We start from the raw sequence: 26,952 nt of genomic DNA, 5'->3' as shown, positions 1-26,952 counted from the left end.
GTTAGTGTGATATTGATCAATTGCAATATATGCACGCGGCCTCTTTTGGAAGGTTAAAAATAGACATGTACCGTCACATACTATATTTTCATTCGAAACACTTGTTGCTGAAATGGTTTGACGTCACTCCCCACTTTCAGCGCACCAGCAGTTACACCCGAGGGGGGGCGTGCCTCCCTCCGGGACGTGCTGACGTAAGGACTTATTCTCATGAATGGAAAGAGTCCTATACTTGGCTGACTTGATGTTCATACCTAAAAAATACAATACCACGTATTACGTCATTTCAATTGAATTTCCTTCAGCAGTACGTTTTTCCGTTTAATATATTAAAGGGCTATAAGCATAAACCCACATAATTGTAAAGGGTTAATTAAGAACAACTTAATTAACATAAATAAAAGTTACTCGCCTACGTATTTACACCTACATACGTAGTTGAGATTATTTTTAATATTGTATGGTTTATTTTTTTTTATATATAGTGTAAGTCATATATAGTATATTTAAATTTCACGATATCATATTAGAAGTATTCCTATTCGTAAAATACAATGTCTATCTGAAGTATATTATAGATAACGATTTTTTCGTAGCGTATTTTTTATTAATAAAACAGCTGCCGCCTACGGACGGCGCGGCGCGCGCCTCATCGTTAGAAGCATAGTTTCGAGTACATATTATGTGAGTAAATTCGACGCCGATGGAAACTGAAGCTCTTTCAAAACTATCGCCAGGTTACGTAACAAGCAGACACGCATCGAGATCTTGCAATTGAAAAGGCGTCTCCGAGAAATAAAAATATTGTGACGATTCTTAGAAAGCCATCTTTAAAAAAGAAATTTATATTTTTAACATCAGCGCGGTCCTTATCTCTTTATGATACAAAAAGAAAAATCTTGTTTCGAGCACAATATTTTTCTTTTAAATATTAAACCTTTACTTAAATATTTAATATCAAAAATAATAAAATGATGTCGCTCAATGAAATCACATATCTACATGTATTTCTGAGTTAAAAAAATCGTACAACAAAAAGGGATAACTAATAAAAATATAAGTACATATTTTTTTTATATGTCAGCTTCTAGTATCATTAATAGGCGACCGACTGCAGAAGTTAGTTAAATGCACATTACATTTAAGCCTGAAGATAGAGATATGCGATTTCAAAATATGTATGTCAATTTTTACTAGATATTGAGTCGCAACGACGACGTAGGGGCGCCAGCCGGTCATCGACATCCTACTTGGTACTTCCGCTTTGGAAGTTGACTATGCAGTTCCACTGTTCAAGAATAGCGATTTCACCCTCTCCCGACCTGCCCCATGCGATTCTTGTAAATCGGCGCTTAAGTGTAACAAACTCTTTGTAAAATTTAATTCATATATTATTATAGATCGATCGTTTCTATATCAATTAATTTATAAATATTTGTATGCGATTTTTTCTATTACGAACTGGTATAGTAACATAATAATTTTTTTAATCACTAAAAAACTTTAATTTTAAAATGTATTCATATATTTTTAGAAAAAAAAAAGTTTATTTTTAATGTTAAAGTATTAAACAATTTATGCTATATATAGGACCAGCGATAAGCTTTATCGCGACTTTAACTGATAAACACTAATTGCTCGGGAACGAAAAGATACATAATACGAATAATACGATAATAACGATATAAAATTGTCATCCCAAAAATATACGAATTGTATATAAAATACAACAACGAAAATTGTAATAAATAAATATAATTCGAGAATTAATTGCAAAGCAATGTTATTAGCGCATACCCTGGATAAAATATTTTATATGCTTAAATCCGTATGTCACGGTGACGCAGACAAAATGCAAGCCATTGGTGCTCTTTATTTTTCAAAAAGGAGTACAATAATAGTTAAAGAATCTTTTACTATTTATAAAATACCATTTTATATTCTGTAAAAAAGGTTTATATTTAACTAAGTATATACCTTCCAATTTTGTTAAACGATTCGTATAATCCATCTGAAGAAATAACAAAATCTAAATATAATTTATTCAAGTAGGCTCTTAGTAACTTTAAATTGTCATTTTATTATTATGGTAATAATTTCTTGTGATAGTATAATAATTACTTAGTGTTATATTTATTATTATGTTAATGAATTAATGAACACATACTATAAAAAACTATTTGGATTTTTAATACGATAGAGAGAATTGGAGAATAATGTTTATCTAAACCAGTTTTAATTAAATAGAACTTGTTTGGACAAATGTTATTCCATAAAATTCAAATTCCATGTTTCACTAACGACGCCATGTCCTAGTCGAATTGAATAGTTCACACACTTTTTTTATTATTTTAATACGCTTTTTATGATATGGCATATTTTGTATGGTTTTTAACACGGTTTTTTTTTTAAGTTTACGTTTAAGTAACAATGAATGTTACTAAATTCATGTAATTCAATTTACGCCTACCTCGGGACATCGACGAATTGCTGAATTTTGTACACGAACAGTAACAATAGAATATTCTCAAAATTTCTGAAGCTCTATAATTTATTTCTTTTAAAATTATACGAGATTCCTAATTCATGCCTTTAAAAAAATATATAAGTAAAATATAAAACGAAATATCAATAAAATTTAAATGTAATATGTATTTATTTTGTATTCCTCTGAATATCAAAATAACAAATGTTAATGTTCCCTAATAACCTTTTAGTTTTTCTGAATAATTATAAATTTGTGGTATTATTACATTATTTATATTTTGTATCATATCGAATTAAATGTTTACATACACACGTACGTAATTCTAAATCGATTAAAATAATCATTAAAATTTTAATTTATAATTATAAAGATACTAATGTGAAACATAGCCATAACATTATTTTTCAAACATAAGAAGAAATACTTCGTAAATAAAGGCATTTACAACATAATCAGTGATTACTGTCGCCTTACTGCATCTGTATTTACTAAATACTTCTTAGATACGACTATCTTACAATCCGTTGACAAAAATGTACTGTTTAGTAAGATGAATAATCTGTGGGCGCGATCGATAGCCGTGTGGCGGGGAATCGAGAATGGGGAACAACCACCCAACCACCTTCGCCGGGTGGACGCAGGGTGGTTCATTGAGAACGTGTGGGCGGCGCGTGGGCGACTAGCTTATAAAGGACTGCGACCCACCCTGTCGTCATAGTCGTGCCCTAAATCTCCTACGTGAAGGAACATTGTGCAAAATGTGCATTTTAAACTCAGGACTAAGGTAAGATACTACAATATTATAGTTTGAGTTTATTGTACATCAAGTAATATGTACATATATTTGACGTTAAATTTAAAATATTAAAATTAAAATTATGGTTATTACTCAAAAAGCTTAAAAAATATTTTAAATAAAATAATCATTCAATAATAAAATATTTATTTTTATTGTAGGATGTGGATGGTTTTGTTTTGCTCCCTGTTAGCACAAGCAAAGACCTATCCTCTACAAGGATGGCCAATGTACGCTCAGGCACCAAGAGAATATCCTGAAGACGATTATTATTATGCTCCGAAAATTCAATACTACTACGATGCTCCAGCTATAAATGCGCCAGAAGTTTACGGTCAAGTTCCTTTTACATATTTTTATGACCCATATGGTCATTTTGCAAACGAAGCGCCAAAGAAACAAGAAGAAAGATTAGCTGCATTGCCTATCGGTCAAGAGACGTGGTTCGAAAACGAGTCCTCTCCTCGGTGGAAATCTAATAATATCGATGACGTCAACGCCGCTTTCCTAGACAATTTAATTCTTACACAAATGGCTCAAGACGCACAGAGGCGACGTGAAAATGCTCGGGCTGCATTCTCAAATATGGATTACGAAGAAAAAGAAAACGAGGACGAAGATGTCCGAGAACTTAAAGCTCTGGCAGATAAACCACTTTACCACGCACCTAAAACTGTTTCTAAAATTGAAGAAGATGATTATCCTGAAGATTATGCTGACACCTTTATAAACTGGAACGGAAATAAGCGAAGTGTAACCACGGTAGCTCCAGAAATCAGTACAGAGGGTGTCAAAGATATCAACAAAGAAGTTGTGATGCCTCGACCAGCACCGATCACCCACACCCATAGATCTAATCAAAATAAAATCAAAGCACCATTCTACAACGCCATTACACAGTTTCTCGAAAAACAAGGCCATGTAAGTATTATTTTGCTAATTCCAAGTATACTATTACCACCAACATTTATTCTGTATATTTATCTTATAGTTTAAATCACCTAAGTATATACGATTGCGGAATCCCGAAGTCTAAAAATAACTTGGCCGGGTTGGGGGGTGGTGGGTGACACGCACTCTGAGGTCAGGTCAATCGCGGTAGAGCGGGATGCGGGGAAGTTGTATCAGCTAAAAGTGCTTTCCTGAATAACCTACTAAAAATTTTGCATGAATGAAATTAAATTAAATGTAATAAAACCTTTTTTTGTTTACAGGAAAATTTGAAAGGACGAAGAATCGATAAACGCTTTGTTGCCGGTGATTCCGATCTAGTAGTCGAACTTCGAGGACTGAAACATCGTATCGCAACTTAAATTGATACAATTGATTACCGCCAACTAACATGAGACTGAATATTATTTTAGAATAGTAAATTTACGGCAACAGCGACCTGATAAAAACACGACGAAAACAGGCAATCAAAATAACAAAAAAAAATGTAATTGCGTAATATATAATTTTTAAAGTATATTGATCATACAGTCATATATTTCAGACATTACGAGTACTAATGGCTAAATGAAAACGTTCTTTGCCGCCATTTGCAATAACTGTCTTGTTTCAAATAATTAAAAGGTTGATGACTGGATTTCTATAATATAACTAATCGATATAATAGTTGATCTCAGATCTTTTTCGATTCTTTACTAGTTTTGATAAAATTTCGTAGTTGATATAAAAGTTAATTAATGTACAAAATGTGACTATAATCACAAATGCTGATTATTACGATAACGGTAACTTTTTAAAAGAATCCTATTCGAAGGTTCCCTTCATTTGGCAGCTGACGCGTCGCACAAACTATTGTGCAATTGTTGTAAATATTAGATATCATTCTTCTAAGATTTAGATAGAAAATACGTCACTATTATTTTTAAAAAATGAATGTGTATATTTTAAGTAAGGTACTTTTTTAAACTGCGCAAAATACTGAATCTTTTCTTGGCTATAATATTTATAAAGTAAAGGAAAAGTTTGCGTCCCTTCTGATAGAAACCGATATATATATACATATGTATTGTGATACAAAATTATGTATTTTGAAACTTTCACGGCGAGTCCGTATAGTAAATTGGATTTGACGATTTCATTTATATAACTACTTGGAAAGTACTGCTTATCTTCCAAAATATTTTATTTTTTGTATAATTTAAATATTTTATATTGTATATAAAAATTAATGTGGTGCTATTTATTTTCTTTAATTTCACGGTCTAAATAGACAATACAGTTAACCTTTTGCAAAGCAAAATATTGAAAATAATATTGTATACTTTTATAATAGTAAGAATGATGATTCTCTTGGCAAGCAGAGGATTAGGTGATATTTCAGCTTTACGGCTTCTTAACTGTTTGTATGACAAACGGTCTATGAGACCTTTGTTAATGATTAATACTTATTAATTCCGCCATTTTATTATTTATCTTAGAAGTACATTTCCCACTTTAAAATTATAATGATAATAATTTTCCGAATATTTCCCTCGAAAATCTCTCTTCGAACATACTTTCAAATTGTATTCATTGTAAATTTAATAAAATTAATCTTTGTAAAGTACATATCTGTCTATAATAATGTCAAATTACTTTTCCATATTTGTATAGAGTATTCGACCCACATTCCTGAAGGTTAGTTTATAATTACATAAGTAACATTATAATTGTTAGTGTGATTTATATAGTATTACTAGTTAACACCGATTAATTCGTGAACATGTTAAAATTCCCTTTCTTTTGAGCATCCGTATTTTTTTTTTTGTAAATTTTTTGTACAAATTATTTTCAAGTATAGAATTAATGCCTTAAGATAGATAGATAATAAATATCAAAACTTCGCAAATTATGTAATCTATACAAGCCTATTGTTTAGATAACTTTTGTGTGAAAATGTGGCTCAAAATATCACTATACAAACACGACTATCGGTATATATTTTATAGAGAGTATATTAGCATATTTTTCGTTCATCTTAAAATAATTATGGTCATAACAACGGATACACGTAAAAATACTAGAAAACAAATGTTACAGTGGAATTTGTATCCAAAGAAAAAATGAAAAAAAAAATAAAAATATATTAATTATAAGTCTGATGTTTTATTATAAACCTTTTACATTTATTTACAAAAAGAAAAATCACGTACAGCAAACATATTAAAATTACCCAATTAACTCATTAAATTAATTCGTTTATAATTAATTAAAATTAACATCTTAGTTACACAATATTATTGAAAGGCTTTCTTGGATATTTTATATATATTGTCTGTAATTACACAAGCGCACTCACCCTTGAAACTATAACACGGCTACAATATGTTTAGAGGTAGAATAACTAATGAATAGCCGCCCACAATCTACCCACACACAAATACATCTGTACACAGAGGGCTTACATAAAGCATAATAAATCAATCAAATTCTAAATATATCTTTTTACTAATCTAAAAATAAATAATCATACAATATTATAATCCTTTATCACGGAGTCCAAGACGAATTATAAACATAAATTAAGCATATGAAAATTCGACGGTGCTTGCACGAATTTGAAACCGCAATGTTTTAAAAAAATACATGTTCAAAGCATTGGATCACCCAATAAAACAATACTATAACATAATCAGTGCCATACCAAGCGATCTCTGCACCAGTTCTCAGCCCTAATACATCTCATCTTTAGTGCACCCTACGTCGTTTGTAAAAACTTTCATATATAACCTCGAGAGATTTCGTTACATTAATATTGAATTTTAAACCAGTTCCATGCTATAGATTTGGCTGAAATTTTAGTGCAAGGTAATACTACCATTTAGTATATATTTTTTAATGTATGTGAATAATATATGTGAAAGTAACTCTGACTGTTACCTCTTCATTTTTAAACCGCTGAAACGATTTTCATAACTCAACAAATTTCGTAATAATCGAGATAGTTTGACTCCCGGAGAAGAATATTCCTTTTATAATTCACCTCTCGGTGTAATGTGTAGGTGACGTTTTGTGTGCTATAGTTAAAGTTTTATATTCGCACGAGTAAAACCGTATTTTCACCGAGTTCCTAATATCTTCGAAAGTCTGAAGCAAACACACAACTAAATTGAACAATGTTAAAAAGTTTATCTTTATATAAAATTATTAATATGAATTGTATTTTATTTATTTTTTCATTGGTATTAATAATGTGTGATAAAGAAAATAAAACTGACCAGTATATGTAGTTTTCTGTACCAATTGGAAAGCCTACGGGGTTTTTTCGACACAACGGAACCTGGCCCTGAGCTTTATCACGTATTCGATAGAACTCTCCTCAGCGAAGCCAGACAGGCATCGCCTCAAAAAGCTGCATCGAGCCAAGTAATTAATTATTATCTACAGTTAATTATTTATCAAACTCTCTGGTAATCATTTTCATTATTATCGCTATGTCATCATTGGACAATCTGATAATACAGATATGTCGTAGGGATACCAGTAAATCACGGAAGAAGAAGAAGAAAACATTTAATAATAAGAGACAATACTATTATATGTTCAGTGATACGTTTTTCCACTAGGCTAAACTTTATAAAAAAAAACAAGTATTGGTTGTTTCTAGAATAAAACAATTGCCCAACAAGTTGAGGAGGCTGTCAATTTGAGTATTATAATATTATTTAATACCTATTTTAAAATAATTTTAATAAAGTTGTCTCTATTATAATTATTTAATAAAATAAGCAATTATACTTTTTTATTTAATAAATCAGTAATTAAATAATAACTTTTAATTAATAGGTAATCATTATTCAATGAATTTATAAAAGTGTTATCTGAATTTAATTTTAATGATCCATATTGTTGATTGCAATTATTATTGATTTGGAATTCATATATAATTTGATAAATAATATAATCATTTACTTACCATCGTTAAGAAATCATAATAGTGCTATTGTCTGAATGAAACAAATTACGACAACTGTATACGTACGGTACGTAAAAATTAATCTTCAGAATTCTTTAAATTCAACGAAATCCTGAATATACATATATATATGTATATATACTATTGTAAGTAAAAGAACACATTTAACCTATAACCTTTCAACAGAAAGGCAATTTCGAAGGAAAGGACGCCCACGTACCGTCGACAGTCTTCATTTTAAGTTTAATCAATAACAAGCGAAACCTTTTAAATTATTTTATAAGATATTTGTTTTATAAAATAATAAAAGTTCAAATAGAGTGTTTTAAAGGTTCAAATGTTTCTGCACGGTTAAGTAATTTATTTATTTTTTTCCGGCTTATGTTGCTTAAGGTTTCTTTTCTTGGTAAAATTATTGTTCATTTGATGCTTGAGTAGAATCTTATGCGGTGGAACTTCACGTGTTGAAAATTCAGGTTCGATCTTTTAAAATAATAATTTTAGAAACCCATTTGCTTATCTGCATTTCTTGATTGTCTCCACCTAATGGTAAATAGTCACGGTTAACATTAACACTAAAAGTAATGTTACACTGTCAAGGTCATACACATTAGGGTCCTTGTACCTTCATTCATGAGATATTTGATTAGATGGGAGAAGTTATATCTTTACCCTATTGTGTAAATATACTCATTATACTCATTTGTCTTTCATTGCGGAACACAATTATTATAAATTTCAATGATTATTATAATTAACAATATTGATGTCAACCATTATTATAATTAATGAAACAGATCTTCGCTGGGCTTCGAACTAAATGTCTTCTTGGAATACGATGAATGAATGGGTGGTACTCGCCCACACAAAGCCCGACAATAGGAAAATCTTTAATATGTAGTTCTTAATACTTCTATATGTGCTACAAGTACCTAGACATTTATAATATTATATTATTTGTTTAAACGGGTGGTCGATTGCCCAGCTATTGGCGAATCGCAGATTAAATTATTGTCACCCGTTGCTTATTGTCATGCCCACTTCAAACACCAATTGCAAAAACACAATACTTATTAAGCAGTTTCTGATAGTTCCATTTTGAAAAAAGAATTTTAATAAATCTTAAATTTTTATTCGGTTTCCTCATTTTAAATTTGTCAAAAGAAGAAATCTTATTAGAAAAACCCATCCCCTGTTCTACTGATGGCACTAATTGTAAAAGAACTATTGCAGAGTATTATAAAAAAATACATTTTTTTAAGGAAACTGTAATGTTCAAGGTCAATTTGAGTAAAAATTTTCTGACCCAAAAAGGATTAACTTCTGGCACGTGTAAGACGCCCTTTAATATTTTAACTTATCAGTGGTGCTTTACCAATTTTCTTAAAATTGTATATCTGATATTTTTACATCTAATTTCTTTACATAACAAAACAAAGTAATATTAATATTCTTTTATCATCATCCTCATTACAACTGAAATACTTATTGGAATGATAATTGGCGACATTCTGAAACCTAAGAAGTAAGCAATCAATTTATGTGGGCTAGGTAAGGTTCGCAAAAGTAAAAAAAAGTAAAAATCATAATTATGTAAAAAATAAAACTGTTTTAATACGTTAATAAATTAAAGATTTCGAACTTTTATTTATAAGTCATTATTAGATTTAATAGTTATTTTTATAAATGTTTTTTTAAATACTTTTTTATTTTATAATTATATAAGATCAATAACACGTTACGTGATTAAATTAGACGATAATTTCTATTATGTAAAATAAAAATAAACTATAAAATATTCAAAATCTAAATTCTAATTTAATAATTTGTAATCTTACGACTGAAATATCAAGACTCACAGTACAACCTCCTATTTAGTGTATAGGTACTTCTTTTTGTGTGTAACTTAATATATTTATATCAATAATAAGAATGATAACATAATCATTATTAATTAATGTTACATACAGATGTAGATATATTTATAAGAAACCCTCAAGCTCTATGTTTTTATATGCAGCTATCATCCTATACAACCCTACTTCCAACCAACCTTACGACGAACTACCAGTGGGCTAATAAAAAAACTCATAAAGAGTCATAAATTAAAAATATTGTAAATTTTACTATTTATTTTGTAGACCCTACCTACTTATCAATGAAGAAGTGAGAATTGTCTGGTACAGGTCATTGTCACGCCTATTCTTATATTCGTCATATATTACCATCACTTGTTTTTAAAAATAGGTCCGTCCCGGAGAATGAAATGATAAGGAAAATGCAAATTCCAGAAAAAAAACAGGGTTTGCATCGATTATCTCTTAAATTCTACATATGGAGATGTAATGTTAGCCTTAAGAGAAGTTATTTTATTTTTGCATTTTAAATTTTTTAGTTAAAAAAGCATAAAATAATTCAAAATAGATGAGGCCCTGTGGTTACAAGACGTGAATCTATCTAATGATTCAGAGTTCGAGTCTAGAAAAAGCATCACTGAATTAATGTGTTTCCACTAACACGTATTGGAGCAGTGTGGTAGAGTTAGGTCCTTTAGACTAATAGGGACTTTTCATTTACTGACTTATAATTCGTTAATTGTAATGAATATTTGTTTTCAAACATCTTTCAAAACGCTCTATACCGAAAAAAAAAGAAACTTTAAATAAATAATAAAAAAAAAATAACGACATTCTTTTTCTGTATCTATAACATCCGTATAACACTAAAAAATGTTGATTAATGGTTAGAATATTAACGAAAAGAAATTACGTAACTTTGAAGAGCAATTAATTTTTTTATAAAAAAATATACTGTACATAAATAAGCAAATGATAATTACAGCAAAGGCAGCAAAAAATCTCACAAGGAGATCAACATAAATGAGATAATTAAGATAAAAGTAATCGGAGTACAAAGAGTATATCATGACCGAGGCAATAAAACTAGGACACGAAACGCGGGCTCTACGCCTAATAAATCTGTTTAATAATATTTTAAAAACGAGAGATAGTAAGACTCCGATATTCTGGACTGATTCATTTTTTGACCAGAGATCGAGATTGCGATTCAACGGGAAATGCTACTAGAACTCTTGTCACCAATCCACGCAGTCATGATTTATACAGTAACTATTTTTAATTCTCAAGTAAATAAAGTTATAGTAGACTCCAACATAATTATAATTTACAAAAAGGGTTACAATACAAATAATATCGGAAATTATAGGGCAATAAGCTTGTCAGCATGTATGATCGAAGTTACTATAAAATCTTCTCTTTAAAATTAAATTAATCAAAGAGTTACCATGACACTTGAAGCAAGTCAGTAGAATAAAAAGTGGTGCCGTGACACACCCAATTGTAACGAAATTGCGTATACAGCAAAAGTATAAAGTATGTATTAAATAATCAACAGTGAATACATTCAATAAAGTTTGAGAATAATTTATTGACAAGAAATAAAATTGTTATTAAAAAAACCGTATGCATAAAAACAATAATACAAAATAAGTTTAAAAAAATAATCTTTATTAATATTATAAATGCGAAAGTAAATCTGTCTGTGTGTTTGTTGCTCTTTCACGGTTAAACAAATGAACCGAAATTGGTATGAAGCAAGCTTGAACTCCGAAGATAAACATAAACTACTTTTTATGCCTAACACCTGATGACTCATTATTATTATTTGTTATGTTTATGGCTTCTGTCAATAGGTTGACAATTCTGCTAGTGTCAGGGCTGATGACTCATAAGACGCAAGCAAAGCTGCGGTTGACAACTAGTTATGTCAAATAAAATAACTCATTTCTAACTTTATAAAAAGTAGATTATATTTGAAAAAAAACATTACAAAACAAAAACAACATTATTAATTTATAAAAAAAAGTATAACAAACAGAATTCCAAGTATTTTATAAAACCGTGTATGAAAAACAAAGAAGCAGAGAGAAAGATAGGGAAAGATCGCCTGACGGAGTCAAGGCGCTTGTTCCTTACGTGACGATTTCTGCCAGTTCACACAGTTCACAACTTCGTTTCAAAAAGTTGTCAATAGCATATACATTTAACAACAGTAAGAACAGAGTAATATGAGAGGAATCAGGCCCTTCGTTACCTTACCTAAGCCATTAAAAATAATTCAGAACAGTGCATACATCTTGGCAAACAAATTAGCTTTGGTCGGCAATTGATTTTAATAACGACCTAGAAATAGAGAGCAGGACACAACACTAGAGTTCCAAGTGGAACAAATATTAAAATTTAAAAAATATATCATCATTAGAGAAAGCCTTTGCCTGCAGAGAATTTCATGCAGAGTAAAGAATTATATTTCCATTTGAGTAAAATCTTACTTAGTCTTACAGATTATAACCATAAGTTATTTTAGTAACACATTTTTAAACGAAGCAAATGAACAGTTTTACGAGAGCTAGAATGAAATTAAAACTGCATTTATCATAGTCGAATATTTTTTTAACAAGAACATAATTTTATGATTGTTAATACACTAACAGGTAGTAATATATCAACAGTTTTCTCGTAATTTCAGCTAATGTGTTATAATAGTAACCAAAGATCTCAAAAATAACATAACATTAAAACTAAAATATTATGATCGTTATTCGTTTGTTTTATTCTTCGGGGACAACGAATTGTACGAGAGCTGTAATCACAAATTCTGTTACATTTTCTAACTAGCATAAGTCAGAATTCAGAACTGACAGTCTGACACAAGTGACAAGACATTGAATGTAAAAGTCATAACAGTTCGAAATTTCAAAATAAAAAGAGTAATTTCTACTTTAAATTGTCGAATAAACATTAAAAATGCCGCTAAATAAAATATTAATTACCGAACGTCAAGAAATTTAGTCAAAAGTATAAAAATTACGTTGTTAACTCTGTTTATTAGTAGATCAAATTGGTATTTACAGCCAAGTTTCCCGTTACTCCAAAGAACATTCCACGTCAGAATAATCTTTTAACACCATTAAAAGATGCGCAGAGCTAAAGGTTATCAGGATTTGGATGAAAATGTGGGAGACACTCGGCTATCGTCTCCCCCAATGCCACCCCCACAGGAAATAGAAATGGCATCTGTGTCGGTGGTTCCGGATGGTAAATAAAATATATATTATTAACAATTTTCAATGGAATCTTATGGAATATATAAAATTTACAATTCTTTAGTACAAATAAAAATACATAACATACAATTATCATCACAAACTATTAATTTAATTACTAAGTATTTAAATAAATATTGTTTAATTTGTATTAGATATTATACATTTATTATTATTTCCTTAACAGATACTTTCACCGTTACGCAAGCCGTAAATGCTTTGGGATTTGGTTGGTTTCAAGTAAAACTTTCTTTGTATACGGGACTATGCTGGATGGCTGACTCGATGGAAATGACAATTTTAAGCATTCTCTCACCAGCACTTCATTGCGAATGGAATATAAGCAAGTAAGTTTGATTGAGGACTATACTATATAATTTTATTAACATATTTTTTTTGTTAACTTTATAGTATTGATTAATTGCCTGTCCCAATTCCCCCTTAAAGTTGATACTACATTGAAATAAATAGTCTCAATTATTGTCTGTATAAATATTAATATTACAATTATTTAAAAAAAAAAAGTTGTTTGTTTGAATTAAGCTAAATCTCTAGAACTGCCATTATAAAAATCTCTACAATATTCTCTATTAAAAAACTCTATTAGAAAACTACACTGTACATAAGTAATAAAAAAGTTTGTATCTCAATTTTTGTAAATAAAATTGGAATAAAAACAAAATCCAGATTAGTTCCAGCTAGTTAATTGTAAGGCAAAGCTAGTCACTACATATTACAAAAACAATTTTCTCCATATCTGACTTCTTAAAATATAACAATTATTGTTAAAGATTTATTTTTACAAAATTACAATTGTAACATATTAATTCTATAAAAACACTTTGTCCTATAATAACAAACTTATTTTTTTTTTAAATCCAACAGAAGTAACAATAACAGTAAGTAATTTTATCAAAAGTTCCTTTACAAAGATAATCACAGATAAACACATCACTTATTGGCCTTTAATTGATTATTAAATTAAATACCACACTCAATCTGAACTGGGTTCTTTACTGGCATGGACCATGTGAACCCATAATGTTATGTGTATGACAATAGAAATTGTCTATATTCTACCCATGATTAAAAGCCAAGAGGTAGTAATTAATAAATTTGAAATTCCAGGTATCAACAAGCATTGACTACAACTATAGTGTTCATGGGAATGATGCTCAGTTCAACGTTTTGGGGAAATATTAGTGATCGATATGGTAGAAAAACAGTAAGTTTTATTAATAATTTGAAGTCATTTATTTGTATACATAACATACATTTCTGTTAATATGTCAATTGTTAATAATTAAATCACTTTTGACATATTATCCAAGAGATTAGTTGTTTCACAAACATCTCCACACTTCATCTTACTTTTGTTATTAATGTGAAATACAAGGCAACAAGAATAATATAAATATAAATAAATGTTTTTCTTTCTTTCAATATAAATAAGTTAAAATTGAAGTAATAATATCACTAAAAATCATAAATATTCTTTAAATTTTTATGTAAAGGTATATCAAAATAAATTTGAGATACTGAGAATATTATTGTAGTAAAGCCAGAAAGCAGTGCCGGATTCAACATTAGGGCTGTTCCTGGCCACTGTAAAAAATTTTAAATAAATAAAATACATCATTCATAGCAAAAAAAATTGTATACATATTTTTCTCATCCCTGATATCCTGGACTACTAACCAACAATATTTTAGACATACTCAGAAAATTAAATTATCTATTGTGTTTCAGGCGCTCAGTATGTGTGGAGTTCTGTTATTTTACTATGGATTGTTAAGTGCAGTAGCTCCGAACTTCCTATGGTTACTATTCTTGAGGGGTCTCGTAGGATTTGCAATAGGCTGCGTGCCCCAGTCGTAAGTATATGTACCTACTCTCTATCTATCTATCAACTTCACATTATGATGTTTATATGAAGAACTTTCCAATGAAATTAATGGAGGAATGATTCATGTTGAACTTCATACATCCTTTTTGGAAATTTGGTACTCTTAATTAAAATTTAAATTCCAAATTAAGAAAAATTGCCCTATGAAAATGTTTTCATTACATTTCTCAACTTGTCAATCTTTCATTTGAACGATGTATGCATTTAAAAAAAAAAAACTGAGTAAGACTTGCGTGGAGACAGCCTAATCCCCGTAAGGTATTGGAGGACCGCATATGCGGGCCGACAGTCATGGTGTCACGGTAGCATGCGAAATCGATCCCATGGCGCCTGCCGACGAGACGGAGAGGTTACCGATGGTTTTTAGTAGATAAACCGGTTTACAAGGCCGCGCCACGCTTTCTGGGCACCGGTGAATCCGATATACACCCCACTTCACGTGGGGGAAACGCGTAACGCGTTTTTACAGCGAGGTAAATAATTAAAAGAGCTGTCTGATGCTGATGCTGATATCATCAGATATAATAAATCTGCCTTATCCTTTCTTCGTATAGTTTACACTTCAAAGAAACTGTCAAGGATTATGAACGTAGATCAACTTAGAACATAGCTTCCTGTCGAACTACTGAGTCTTGCAAATTTCTCCAACTTGTTGGATTACTTCTCCACGACAACGCTCGTTCACAAAGGAACGTCTTAAAATTAAGGGAAATAGTATTGTCTGCTAATAGGCTAGACACCACCCCTTTCTTCTATTGATTTCTCTGTCATTTCTAGTAAATTCCATAACGTTCCATAAGTAATTTTTACAGTGGAGAAAGCTTAAAGAGTTCAATCCTTCCCAACCCTAGGATTTTGATAGCTGATACATCAAAATATATAGATAAGATAACATTTGATTTATTGTTAATATTTAAAGCATGGGAGGCGTACTCTACTATCTGTAATGGCTTTTAAAAAATTCAACATTTTCATAATTTCTGTAACGTTTAAACTATAAAATGTTATCGACACTTGAATATCAATTTCATAAATAAGGACCTAATATTTTTAAGAAATTATTACAACATTACAACAAAAAAATACATATCACTAGAGATTCTAGAGTCATCTCTTCTTAAATAAATACGATTCGACTTTTGTTTCAGAGTGACTCTGTATGCAGAATTTTTACCAACGAAACAGAGAGCAAAGTGTGTGGTTCTTCTGGATGTGAGTACAAATTGATCTTTTAACCAATATATTAAAAATTAAAGCATCATTATAATATAAAAAAATTTATTCGCCCGGATTGTTAAAAAAATGTATATCGTCATTGTAATACAAATAATAATTATGTTGTTAATTTTGCCAATAATCTATGACGCTGATTAATAATATATATGTGTTTTTATTACTAAGACTCCGCTGTCTGTCTGTCCGTCTGTCACCAGGATGTATCTCATGAACCATGATAGTTGAAATTTTCTCAGATGATGTATTTCTACTGCCAATAAACTAAAAACTGATTAAATAAATATTTAAGGGGCCTCCTATACAACAGACATGATTTTTTTATTTGCTGTTTTTATTATGGTACGGAACCCTTCGTGCGAGAGTCCTACTCGCACTTGGCAGGTTTCAATTAAACGTTTTGTTTTTCAGTGTTTCTGGGCGCTCGGTGCATGTTTAGAAGTGGCACTGGCACTGGTCGTGATGCCCACTCTTGGAGTGCATTGGTTACTGGCGCTGTCAACCATACCGCTGCTCATATTTGCCATTATATGTCCTGTAAGTATATTACATATTACACGTCCTATATATTGCATAACAATAAACACCCAATACTCAAAGTACAAAACCGTAATTACTATGATCCAATGGTTGAATTGTACTGTTAGCACGCATAAGATAGAAATTAACTCGTTGGTGCAGTGGCTTGATATAAAGCCACAGATCCCAAGGTTCTTAGTTCAGATCGGGCCGATAAAAAGTTATTGAGTTTTTGTGTCCAAAAAATTCTCAATAACAGCCCGAAGTCTGGTAGTTAACGGTGTACACACCCATGTCTCAGAAAAAACGTAAGGCCGTTGTTCCTGCTCCTGGACTCTTTCAAGTTTTCTGGACTCTTTCAAGTTGTGTCGGATATGACGTCCTATTGGATTATGAGTATAAGGGAGTAGAGAGTGCACTAGTGTTTGCAGACACACTTGTGCTCTGTAATATGTCCTAGTCGATTGGCAGAGAATTGGCAGAGTCCATCAGATTGGCAGAGATAACGAATAGGAAATGAAAAGTTAATAATAATCATTGTTTAAATTTTTGACAGTCTGCCCTTGGATTTAATGTAAAAGGTAAAAAAATATGTTCTATATATAGTTAAGTTTTCAAGTGCTATGAGATGTGAAGGACGACAAAGTTTTCTGTTTTTTATATATTATATTTTTTATATTAAAATTTTCACAATTTAAATCATATCTGTTTATAAATTTTATTAAAAACAAAGAATTGACAAAAGAAGACATTGGTCAAAAACAAAGAAGACATTGGTATCATTTAAAATAACAAGTGTTGCCAATCAACTTTTTTTATCACAACACCCTTACCTAGAAGTCTAAAGTAATGAAAACAATAATAATAATACATTACCAAAATTTATATTTAATTGTTTAGGCATTTTAAGAATTTCTTGGTATGAGCATAGCACGAAAAAAAACTAAATTGTATTAAATTTTACATTCACTTGATTCCAGTGGCTTCCGGAATCGGCTCGGTTTCATGTAGCGAGTGGTCAACCTGATAAAGCCTTAGCTACACTTGAACAGGTAACTCATATTAGGATAACTAATTGTAGCCGGCGGGTTCGCTCTCGTTTTAAGGTTTGGTAATCTATGTCATTCCTTAGAGTTCAAGCTTGGTTGATACCAAATTTCACCCGGTTCAGGTTTGGCCGTGAAAGGCAACAGACCGACAGAGTTACTTTTGCATTTATAATATTTATATATAAAAAGGTTTATTACAAATATTTGTATGCCTTAAGAGAACTAAAGATAGTTATCGTTTAACTTTAGTTACAGTGTTTGATATGTATTTTATTTTTATTTTATTATTATTAATAATAATTTAAGAGTGTTTTACTTTTTATTGTAATTCAATAGTGCTGTAAAAACCTGTAGTGGTGTTTCAAATAAATAAATAAATAAATAAATAAATAAATAAATAAATGTCATTTACTAGATCGCACAAGACAACGGTCGCCCTATGTTACTTGGTCGGCTGGTGTGCGACGACTCGGTCGGCATCGGTCAACGTGGACGATTGAAACATCTCCTTATACCCCAGTTGAGGAATACCAGCCTCTTACTATGGATTATATGGTTTGTAACATACTTACGACATACTGACTATATGTCAATACAGTTATATAATATTCTTGTCAAATTACTTTATTCAATATAGAAGCATTGCACTTAATCACTGGTTCGGAAAAGAAAATGCCCTGACTTGAGAAGCACCGACGAAAGAAATTCAGCGGATTTTTCGTAAATTTGTGATTATTTACATAAATTCAACATCAAAAAGAAATAGCTAGGAAGCGGTCGTTTGATTCGCAACGTTTTATCGACTATGAAGTTACTAATTGCGTAATACCTACCTACCTTTCGCAGAACATTTTTTTTGTTAATTTGGCAACAGGCTTTTTGAACACTTTCTGTGATCCTGTTGTAGAATCGTATACATTGCTTCAAAAAAGAGTGACTCTATGCAATCTAGTAATTGTACTAACGATTTGTGTTGGTTCCTTGTACTAATTTGATTGGTGCGGTCCAAATACCTGACCGTGCATCCGCGGAAAAAACTAAAAACAAAACAGTTAATATTCATGTAACAATATAGTCTTCTTAAGATAGATTGCTGGACCAATAATGAAAACTTGTGATACTTGTCCGATATTGAATGACCTTGACCTTTAGTTAAACACGTGTTCGATGCGTGCGGTTGTCTCGGCTCATCTGAAATGAACGCATTTAACCTATTTACCATTCCTACATTTTAATCGAACTTAAGACATAACGCTACTGTTCCAAGGCTATGTAGAAAGTTCCAGTCTTTAGTAATTAAAAATATCTTGACATTCATCGCTATAACTCGACCAAATTCAGAGTGTCTTGTCAAACAAACAAAATGTTACATTAATAAGCTTATAGTTCATTTTAAATTTTTTAACAATTATTTATTTTTTCATTGTCTATCGTAACTGTATTTAAATATTTTTTACTTAATAGTGCATGCTGTGCTCCTATAATTGAAGGAGCGACTTCAATAAGGATACAATTTATAAATTGAATTATCTTAAGTATATGGTTTTTATTGGAGAATCATAGATTTAAAAAAAATATTATTAAACTAGCGTGTCGAACGCTAGTTTAATATGTGACATATCTTTGTACAGGATGTCGTGTGCGTTCTGCTACTACGGGCTGGTGCTGATGACGACGGAGCTGTTCGAGAGCGACGCCGACGGCGCGGAGGAGTCGTGTGCGGCGGACTGCCGCCCGCTGCAGACCACCGACTACATGGACCTCCTGTGGACTACTCTGGCCGAATTTCCGGGTACGAATGACAAATTTATATTACTTGTAATCGTCTGAACGGATTTATTTTGCCATTATGTCTTTGCCTTTGCGTAATTTATTCAAATGAAAAAAAAAAATAGTTATCTACGAAAAGTTTTATTGTTAGTATTTTGTATTATTTTTACCTTGTTAGTATTTTGTATACGAAAAATATTCGTTACCTACTTAATAATGATTTTATATTTATAATTTTTATTAAAAAAAAAAGAAGTTACGACAAAACGTATTTGGATTTCTTATACTCTGAATAGCTAATAAAATTCTGACTGAAGATTTAAATATATTTTTTTAGGTATTTTCGCCACGATATTTATCATCGAGAAGTATGGTCGGAAGAAGACAATGGCGTCCCAGTTCGTCATATTCGCTATCTGTGTCTGCGTCTTGGTTTACAATGGAAAGTGAGTCGAAAAATACTTTACAATATTATAAACTTCTTTTACGAAACTAACGCCCTCTATATTTATGTCTGTCATAGAGCAAGAGAGTCTCTGTGTCAGACAGTCATATATTATAGCTAAATTTAATCTGTGCCCCATATCAACAATCTTTAATATTGGTAATCATATATATAATTTATTCGAGACTTTTGAATCGTGATTTAATTTTAATTTTTTTTTCCATAACAATAGAAATAGTAAACAGGTGCTTGTCTGTTTAGTTGTTTTATACAACGTGTGTATTTTTTCGTACTATTGTTGTTAAGCTTGTGCGGTTTAAGCACAAATAATATTAATTAATTCTTAGATGATTTGCAAAATGACAAAATGTATTTTTCTACCATTATCGCAAGGCCACATAAATAATAACTTTCGATTGGTGTTGCTATTGTTAAAAAAACAATACAAACATGACAAAATAAGCCGTACTGAAAAGGGGATTCCCGTTTTTAGTACGGGTATTTTTGTATAATGTGTTATAAAAAACCATTAGTAAAACTAAAATAACCGCTTATAATTGTCCCATTTATGGGTTAAGGTCATATATAGCATAGATCTCACTAAAAGAGTCCTCCCCTATGTATTCATACGTGCAATGTTTTTCATCACCGCCGTGTACGAGACGAATTATAAACACAAGTTTAGTACATGAAAATTTACTTCTAACTAACCACTCGAATCCAAGTCATATTATTTAATTACCGTCAATAAAATTAATGACGTCACATACTAATCAAATTATTCATTATCTTTTGCAGCCGAACGTTTTTGACCTGCGTCCTGTTTCTGGCGCGGGGTATTATCGCGGGACTGTTTCAAGCGGCTTACGTTTACACACCTGAGGTTAGTTTCCTTTTTATTAAATTTATTTACATTTTAATTAGATTAAGACCTGCAGCTGAAATGCCCAATTTATTTATTTATATATTTGTATTATAATCAAAATATATTAAAACACTTTTGAATGTTACATTATGGAATTAAATACTAAAGTACCAGTTCGGAAAGTAGATTCTACTGAGAAGAACCGGCAAGAAACTTAGTAGTTACTCGTTTCCACTATTTTAATAACAGAGTATGCCAATAAAGTTAAATTAAATTTATATATAATATGTCATGCCTAGAAGTCAATAAGACCACGCTTTTTATCATTAATATAATCCTATATTGAGTATGCCTCATTTATCAATGTTTTTTTTGACGTAAGCTTTAAATTTTTTAATAGGCCAAGTTAAAAAATATACTCAAAACCTTCTCTGAAACGCCTTGCATCTTCGGGATTTTTGTGAACATTGGTTAACTAAATTTCAGTTAGGGAACACAAAAAAACACAACTCCTTATTAACGATACAGATATAAATATATGTAAATATTTTTACTTGACTCAAAATAAATGAATTTTGTGAAAGTATTGACAACTTGTATAAGATAGTATTCAATGTAAAGACAGACTGCATTGTTCGTTAAAAGCGAATACATGGGCCCTATGGGTATGAGGATGTCTGACAGAACAGTTTTGACAATAAACTCTGATATATATTTTTATTCTGTTCTGCTCGACTTGACAGAAACAACTTTGTCAAATTTAAATATATACATAAATATCTATTGAATTATAGTAAGCATATGACGTTTTAGAAGGCCTTTGTACAGATGTGTTAGTACAACCGACTTGCCAGTTAATCTACCAATAAATGGTAATACTTTATCAAACTGTTTTAGTGATTCAAGTGAGCGCTGAAAGTGTTATTTCAGGAAAATTGTACGTAACATCGTATTCCCGAAGCTGTCGGTATAAATAGTAAATATTTCTAACAGTGCCAATGTCTATGAGCGGCACTGACCACTCACCATCAGGTGGTCGATTAATTGCCTTCCAATTAAAATATAAAAATGGATTTTTTTTTAAGGTTTATCCAACGGCGTTAAGATCCACCGCAGTAGGTGCTTGCAGTGGAGTCGCGAGACTCGGCGCTATGATCACTCCTTACGTAGCCCAGGTATGAATTTTAAAAAGTTTATGGACTTAAATAATATCAATATAACCACTAGACTGAATTTTCGTATAAATTTAGTAATAATTTCAACGCTAATTAAGCAAATTATTCAGAAACATTTTTTTTTTAGTCGTGTGGCTCGCCTACCCAGACGGGCCAGCACGAAGCCCTAGCTCACTGGTTTGTCCGCAGGTGCTACTGAAGAATTCGATAGTGATCGCGACGGCGGTGTACTCCGCGGCGGCGCTGCTGGCGGCCGCCGCCTGCCTCGCGCTGCCCATCGAGACCAAGGGCCGGGAGATGAAGGACACCGTCTCGGCCGCCGGATAACCTCCACACGACCTATAAATTATTGAGAACTTTTCATTTCTTAAAATACTAACAAAGAAACGCCCCTTAACTACGACAAAGCCGTACAATCTGAAACTAATTGACACTTAAATTTAAAAAATCCGTAAGGGTTTAATCTCATTATAAGGAATTCTAAAAAAAACTGGACGTAATCTCCGAGACTTCGAAATATTGGTTGTGATCATTTACTGGGATTTGAGTATTTCTTAATTTCTTCAAAATATAATTTCGATCGCTAGCGACAATCTATGCCGTTTTAAAGTGAACTACAATTTAGTAACAAAGGTATACTGGGTATACAATAATATACTGGCTTAGTTACGAAACAATTGATACGATATTGAGGAAAAAATAATTATAACTTCGATTAATTTAAATTGAATCGATTTTCATTGATATTATATTAACGTTTAAATAAACATGTACTTAAAACGCGAGCCAGTTCAAAATCAAATATTTTCTTATTATTAAATCGTAAAATAGGAAGTTACGCGAACATACCTTACAATATTTTACTTATAATAAAACTCTGGCTGTAATCGACTTACGTTAACAGGCTATAAATTTCCCACTGCTGGGCTAAGGCCATCTCTCCTTTTGAGGAGAAGGTTTGGAGCATATTCCACCATGCTACTCCAATGCGGGTTGGTGGATACACATGTGGCAGATTTTCTTTGAAATTAGACACATGCAGGTTTCCTTACGATGTTTTCCTTCACAGGCGAGCACGAGATGAATTATAAACACAAATTAAGCACATGAAAATTCAGTGGTGCTTGCCTGGCTTTGAACCCGCAATCATCGGTTAAGATGCACGCGCCCTAACCACTGGGCCATCTCGAGTAATCGACTTACATCGTTTCAAAATCAGATTAACTGATTCGGTTTTAATATAAACGCACATTGGTCGTACATTACGTCACCAGTTGTCGCCGACCAATGACCATTCAGATTCGATATTAATATTTAATTAATTCCTCTTTTCACTGGTTATTAGTTTTTTTTAAATGATAAACTTTAACAGTTTCTATTTTTTTAAACAACACCAAATACTGAATTTATCATTCATACATTATATAAAGAAATCGCGCATTTAAGAGATATATATATATATATATATATATGTTAGTAGTTGTGGACGTTATTTTAAAACCAGTTTACATTAAAGCACGTTTTTGTTTAACATTTCGAGGTATATTTTTAAATAATCATTATTTATTGGAAATGGTTGTGGCTTATACGAATTTAGTCTACGAGTTAATAAAATGACTTAGGTAAAGTCTCTATTTATAATAACATAGTGTTAGTTGATAATATTATTTTCACTTGATAATCCCATGGAGATTAAATTTTATATTGGTATATGTTTAATTCGATGAATATAATCTACTGGCTGGATATAATGCAGATCCCAAGGTGGGACAATAAAAATAATAAGGTTTTTCAAAAATCTGGAAGTTGGAAGTATGCACTCTTTCCGCTCGTTTATGATTTGCCGAGGGTATAGAGTGATAAAGAGGATATTATAGTGTGCGCACAAATACAGATGCACTGTCTGTGTTTGTGCAAACAGTATAATATTTTCTGCGTAGTTGGCTAGTCTCCCTTGAGTTTGACCGCCGTGGCCAACTGCAAATGACATTATTATTATTAAATTTTATTCAAACTATGAATTTATTTGGAATGTAATTCATACTTGCGTCTACAATAATGTTTCCTCCAAGGGATGCAATTTCGAGTCATTTGTGAAGATCGTTATGGTTATGTTATATCGCCACAGGCATTTTTTTATAAATCCTATAGAAAAAAACTCAGGTATTTTGAGAGCAACATGATATTTATATAATAATATAATGCTTATGCTTAGTTTTGTCGTTTGTGTAACGAAAAATGCACTTCGCACGTATATTTAATTTTTGTAATTTATCAAATAATTATAAGGAAATGTATTCTACGAACTCACTACTCTGTACTAATAAGCTTACAACAATTACTGCCTTTTAAAATATTTTAAATTAAGTTTAATGCTGCGTTTCCTTACTAGTTGACAATTTCTGTGGTTACAACTCTTTGTAATTCTGTAAAAAGTTAGCAACGAAGACACAAAATTGACAAATATTTGTTGACAACAAAGACAGTACAGAGATATTTTTACAAGTTGAGATCACAAAAGTTGACAATTAATCTTTAGAAGAAATGATGATACTTGTTAATAAAAAATGCTTCGAATATTCTGTTTAATCTATTTAGCAATCAGAGCTAAAAATTGTATAAGAAATACACGTACATGAATCTCCGCTCTGATATTTAATTTGTCAGTATTAATAGCTTAATTTTTATGTTTTGTGATATTTTCTACACAATGACTGATATTTGTCTATGAAAATATATTTGTTATAATTTATTTCTTAGCTTTATAATAAAAAAAAAATATTACTCTTAACTTTAAACCTCGAATCTAGTAATAAATTGTTTGTTGTTTTTTTTATTAGTATATTGGATGACGCTATACAGCTCAGCTACTTAAAGTATCAGCTATCGTAACCACGCTTTAGTAATAATAGTATCTATATTAAGAAATGGGTGGTAATGATATAAATTGTACGTACGATCAGACGTTACACTTTATAAAAACTTTGGTATACTTAAGAAATATAAGGCTGTTTAAATTTGGTACAGTATAAAATAATCGTTACAGATTCTCTCGGCTAAATATTAATATTCCCATAGAAACCGATAAAACTAATAAGGCCAATAGGGCGAAATGCAATATAAAATTCAGAAAAAGTGTTTTGGTGTCTGTAAAGACCCTTATGCAATTGAAGAATCTGATTATAGCGTCGGCAGCGAGGAGCCATTTATTAGATTAAATTGTAGCCCGCACGGAATGACTCGCCTCTTCACGGTATCCCTAGCCCTTAAATTCAATGTTCAAGACTCCTATGGCAAATGGCAATGGTCTCTTTCATCATATTTGTTTTACATTAAATAAAACCAAGGAACTATTATTTAACCTTACGTAAAGTATTCATTAAAGTATTTACTCAAACATGAAAAAACATGAAAAATTACTCATTTCAGATATTATTTTAAATGTTAATAATTTAATTTTTTAGAGTAAGTAATTAACCTGACAACAGTTTTTAATAAATATCTTATCATTCGTCTTTTACTCTTCGTCTTAAATTGCTATTAATTACTTGCATCTGTTTTTTTTTTAATTATGGCTAATTCAGTTTTGGAATCATTAAGATGGGTTAAATTGAATTATTTTGAATTAATGTATTATCTTGCGGAAACTAAGACTTTTGGGCTTGACCGTGACCTATTAGACTCTCCCTTGGCTAAGGCATTAAAAGCATTGCAAATATTTACGTCCGCTGAGCATCGCAAAGCTTGTACTAAACATAAACAAACTCTAATTAACATTCACAATAATTACGTATTTTTACATCCGCAGTGCTGCAGACGCCAAATTATAAATTAAATTAGACTTCAGAAAGCGTTTTTTTTTTTTCGAATATTTAGAGTAAGTTAAATATTGCAAATAAAATTTCTAATATTTCACTTCCACTAAGTTTCCTTCTCGGACACGGCCGCAGAATTAAAAAAAAACGCAATTCCTTGTCAATGTTTGTCTAATACCAAAAATAAAAACGAATACGTATTTCTTTCCGTGCGACAAAAAAGTATATACCGAACAGACCGATTTAATGTAGGTTAAGTTCAATCTTCAACAATTTATCATTTTAGCAACAACCCCATGTCAACATTTCGCAAAATCTATTCATAGTGCACCCCACATTATGTTCCGAAGATTTCTAGAGATTTACATCTATGTATAAATAAGTATTAGTAGGCCATCATCACCACTCGCTTTCCCTTATCAGGTTTATTCGGGGCAAGTGCAGTGTGAAAACAGAATGTAAATGATTTAACTCACTTGCCATCCCCTGGGAGTGCTTTTGTATCATTGTTATTAAATGTCTATTAGAAACAGGTGTAATGTAACATTTATATGATCAGTTCACTTATATATCATTATTCAATAAAGTGCTCAGCGTGATTAAATCATGAGTTAAACCAAATACTTATACTTACGTAACTAATTTAAATATATTGTTTTATTACAAGAAATATTGTATAATGTATTTATTAATATAATCACTTAAAGTTTACACCATTTTATAAAATAAATGCACAGCTTTATGAATGAATTTGGTTTTTATTTCCTTAATTAAATAAACCCCTAGTTTTTCACCTTCAACGGCCCTGCTGTTAAATGCTGATCTTGGGAATTACAAAAAATAAAGCTCAATTTGTGGGA

General features: G+C 31.0%; 2 protein-coding genes across 2 annotated transcripts; both read left to right on the top strand.

Annotated features, from left to right (window-relative positions):
• The first annotated feature begins 3,218 nt into the window (after positions 1 to 3,218).
• On the top strand, positions 3,219 to 5,720 carry LOC125066328. The gene is made up of 3 exons (XM_047674373.1): positions 3,219 to 3,272; positions 3,446 to 4,205; positions 4,499 to 5,720. The coding sequence occupies exons 1-3, from the start codon at positions 3,247 to 3,249 to the stop codon at positions 4,595 to 4,597; spliced, it is 885 nt and encodes a 294-aa protein (XP_047530329.1). The 5' UTR covers positions 3,219 to 3,246; the 3' UTR covers positions 4,598 to 5,720.
• Positions 5,721 to 12,969: 7,249 nt separating this feature from the next.
• LOC125066359 (synaptic vesicle 2-related protein) lies at positions 12,970 to 22,870 on the top strand. The gene is made up of 13 exons (XM_047674416.1): positions 12,970 to 13,307; positions 13,503 to 13,662; positions 14,444 to 14,540; positions 15,065 to 15,189; positions 16,370 to 16,433; positions 16,866 to 16,991; positions 17,954 to 18,025; positions 18,438 to 18,577; positions 19,654 to 19,814; positions 20,130 to 20,238; positions 21,036 to 21,120; positions 22,188 to 22,277; positions 22,467 to 22,870. The coding sequence occupies exons 1-13, from the start codon at positions 13,187 to 13,189 to the stop codon at positions 22,602 to 22,604; spliced, it is 1,488 nt and encodes a 495-aa protein (XP_047530372.1). The 5' UTR covers positions 12,970 to 13,186; the 3' UTR covers positions 22,605 to 22,870.
• Positions 22,871 to 26,952: the final 4,082 nt, after the last annotated feature.

This window comes from Vanessa atalanta, chromosome 9, assembly GCF_905147765.1.
Source record: "Vanessa atalanta chromosome 9, ilVanAtal1.2, whole genome shotgun sequence".
Classification (NCBI taxonomy): domain Eukaryota; kingdom Metazoa; phylum Arthropoda; class Insecta; order Lepidoptera; family Nymphalidae; genus Vanessa; species Vanessa atalanta.
Note: the sequence above shows the minus strand (reverse complement) of the source record. Positions and strands in the feature narration are given on the sequence as shown.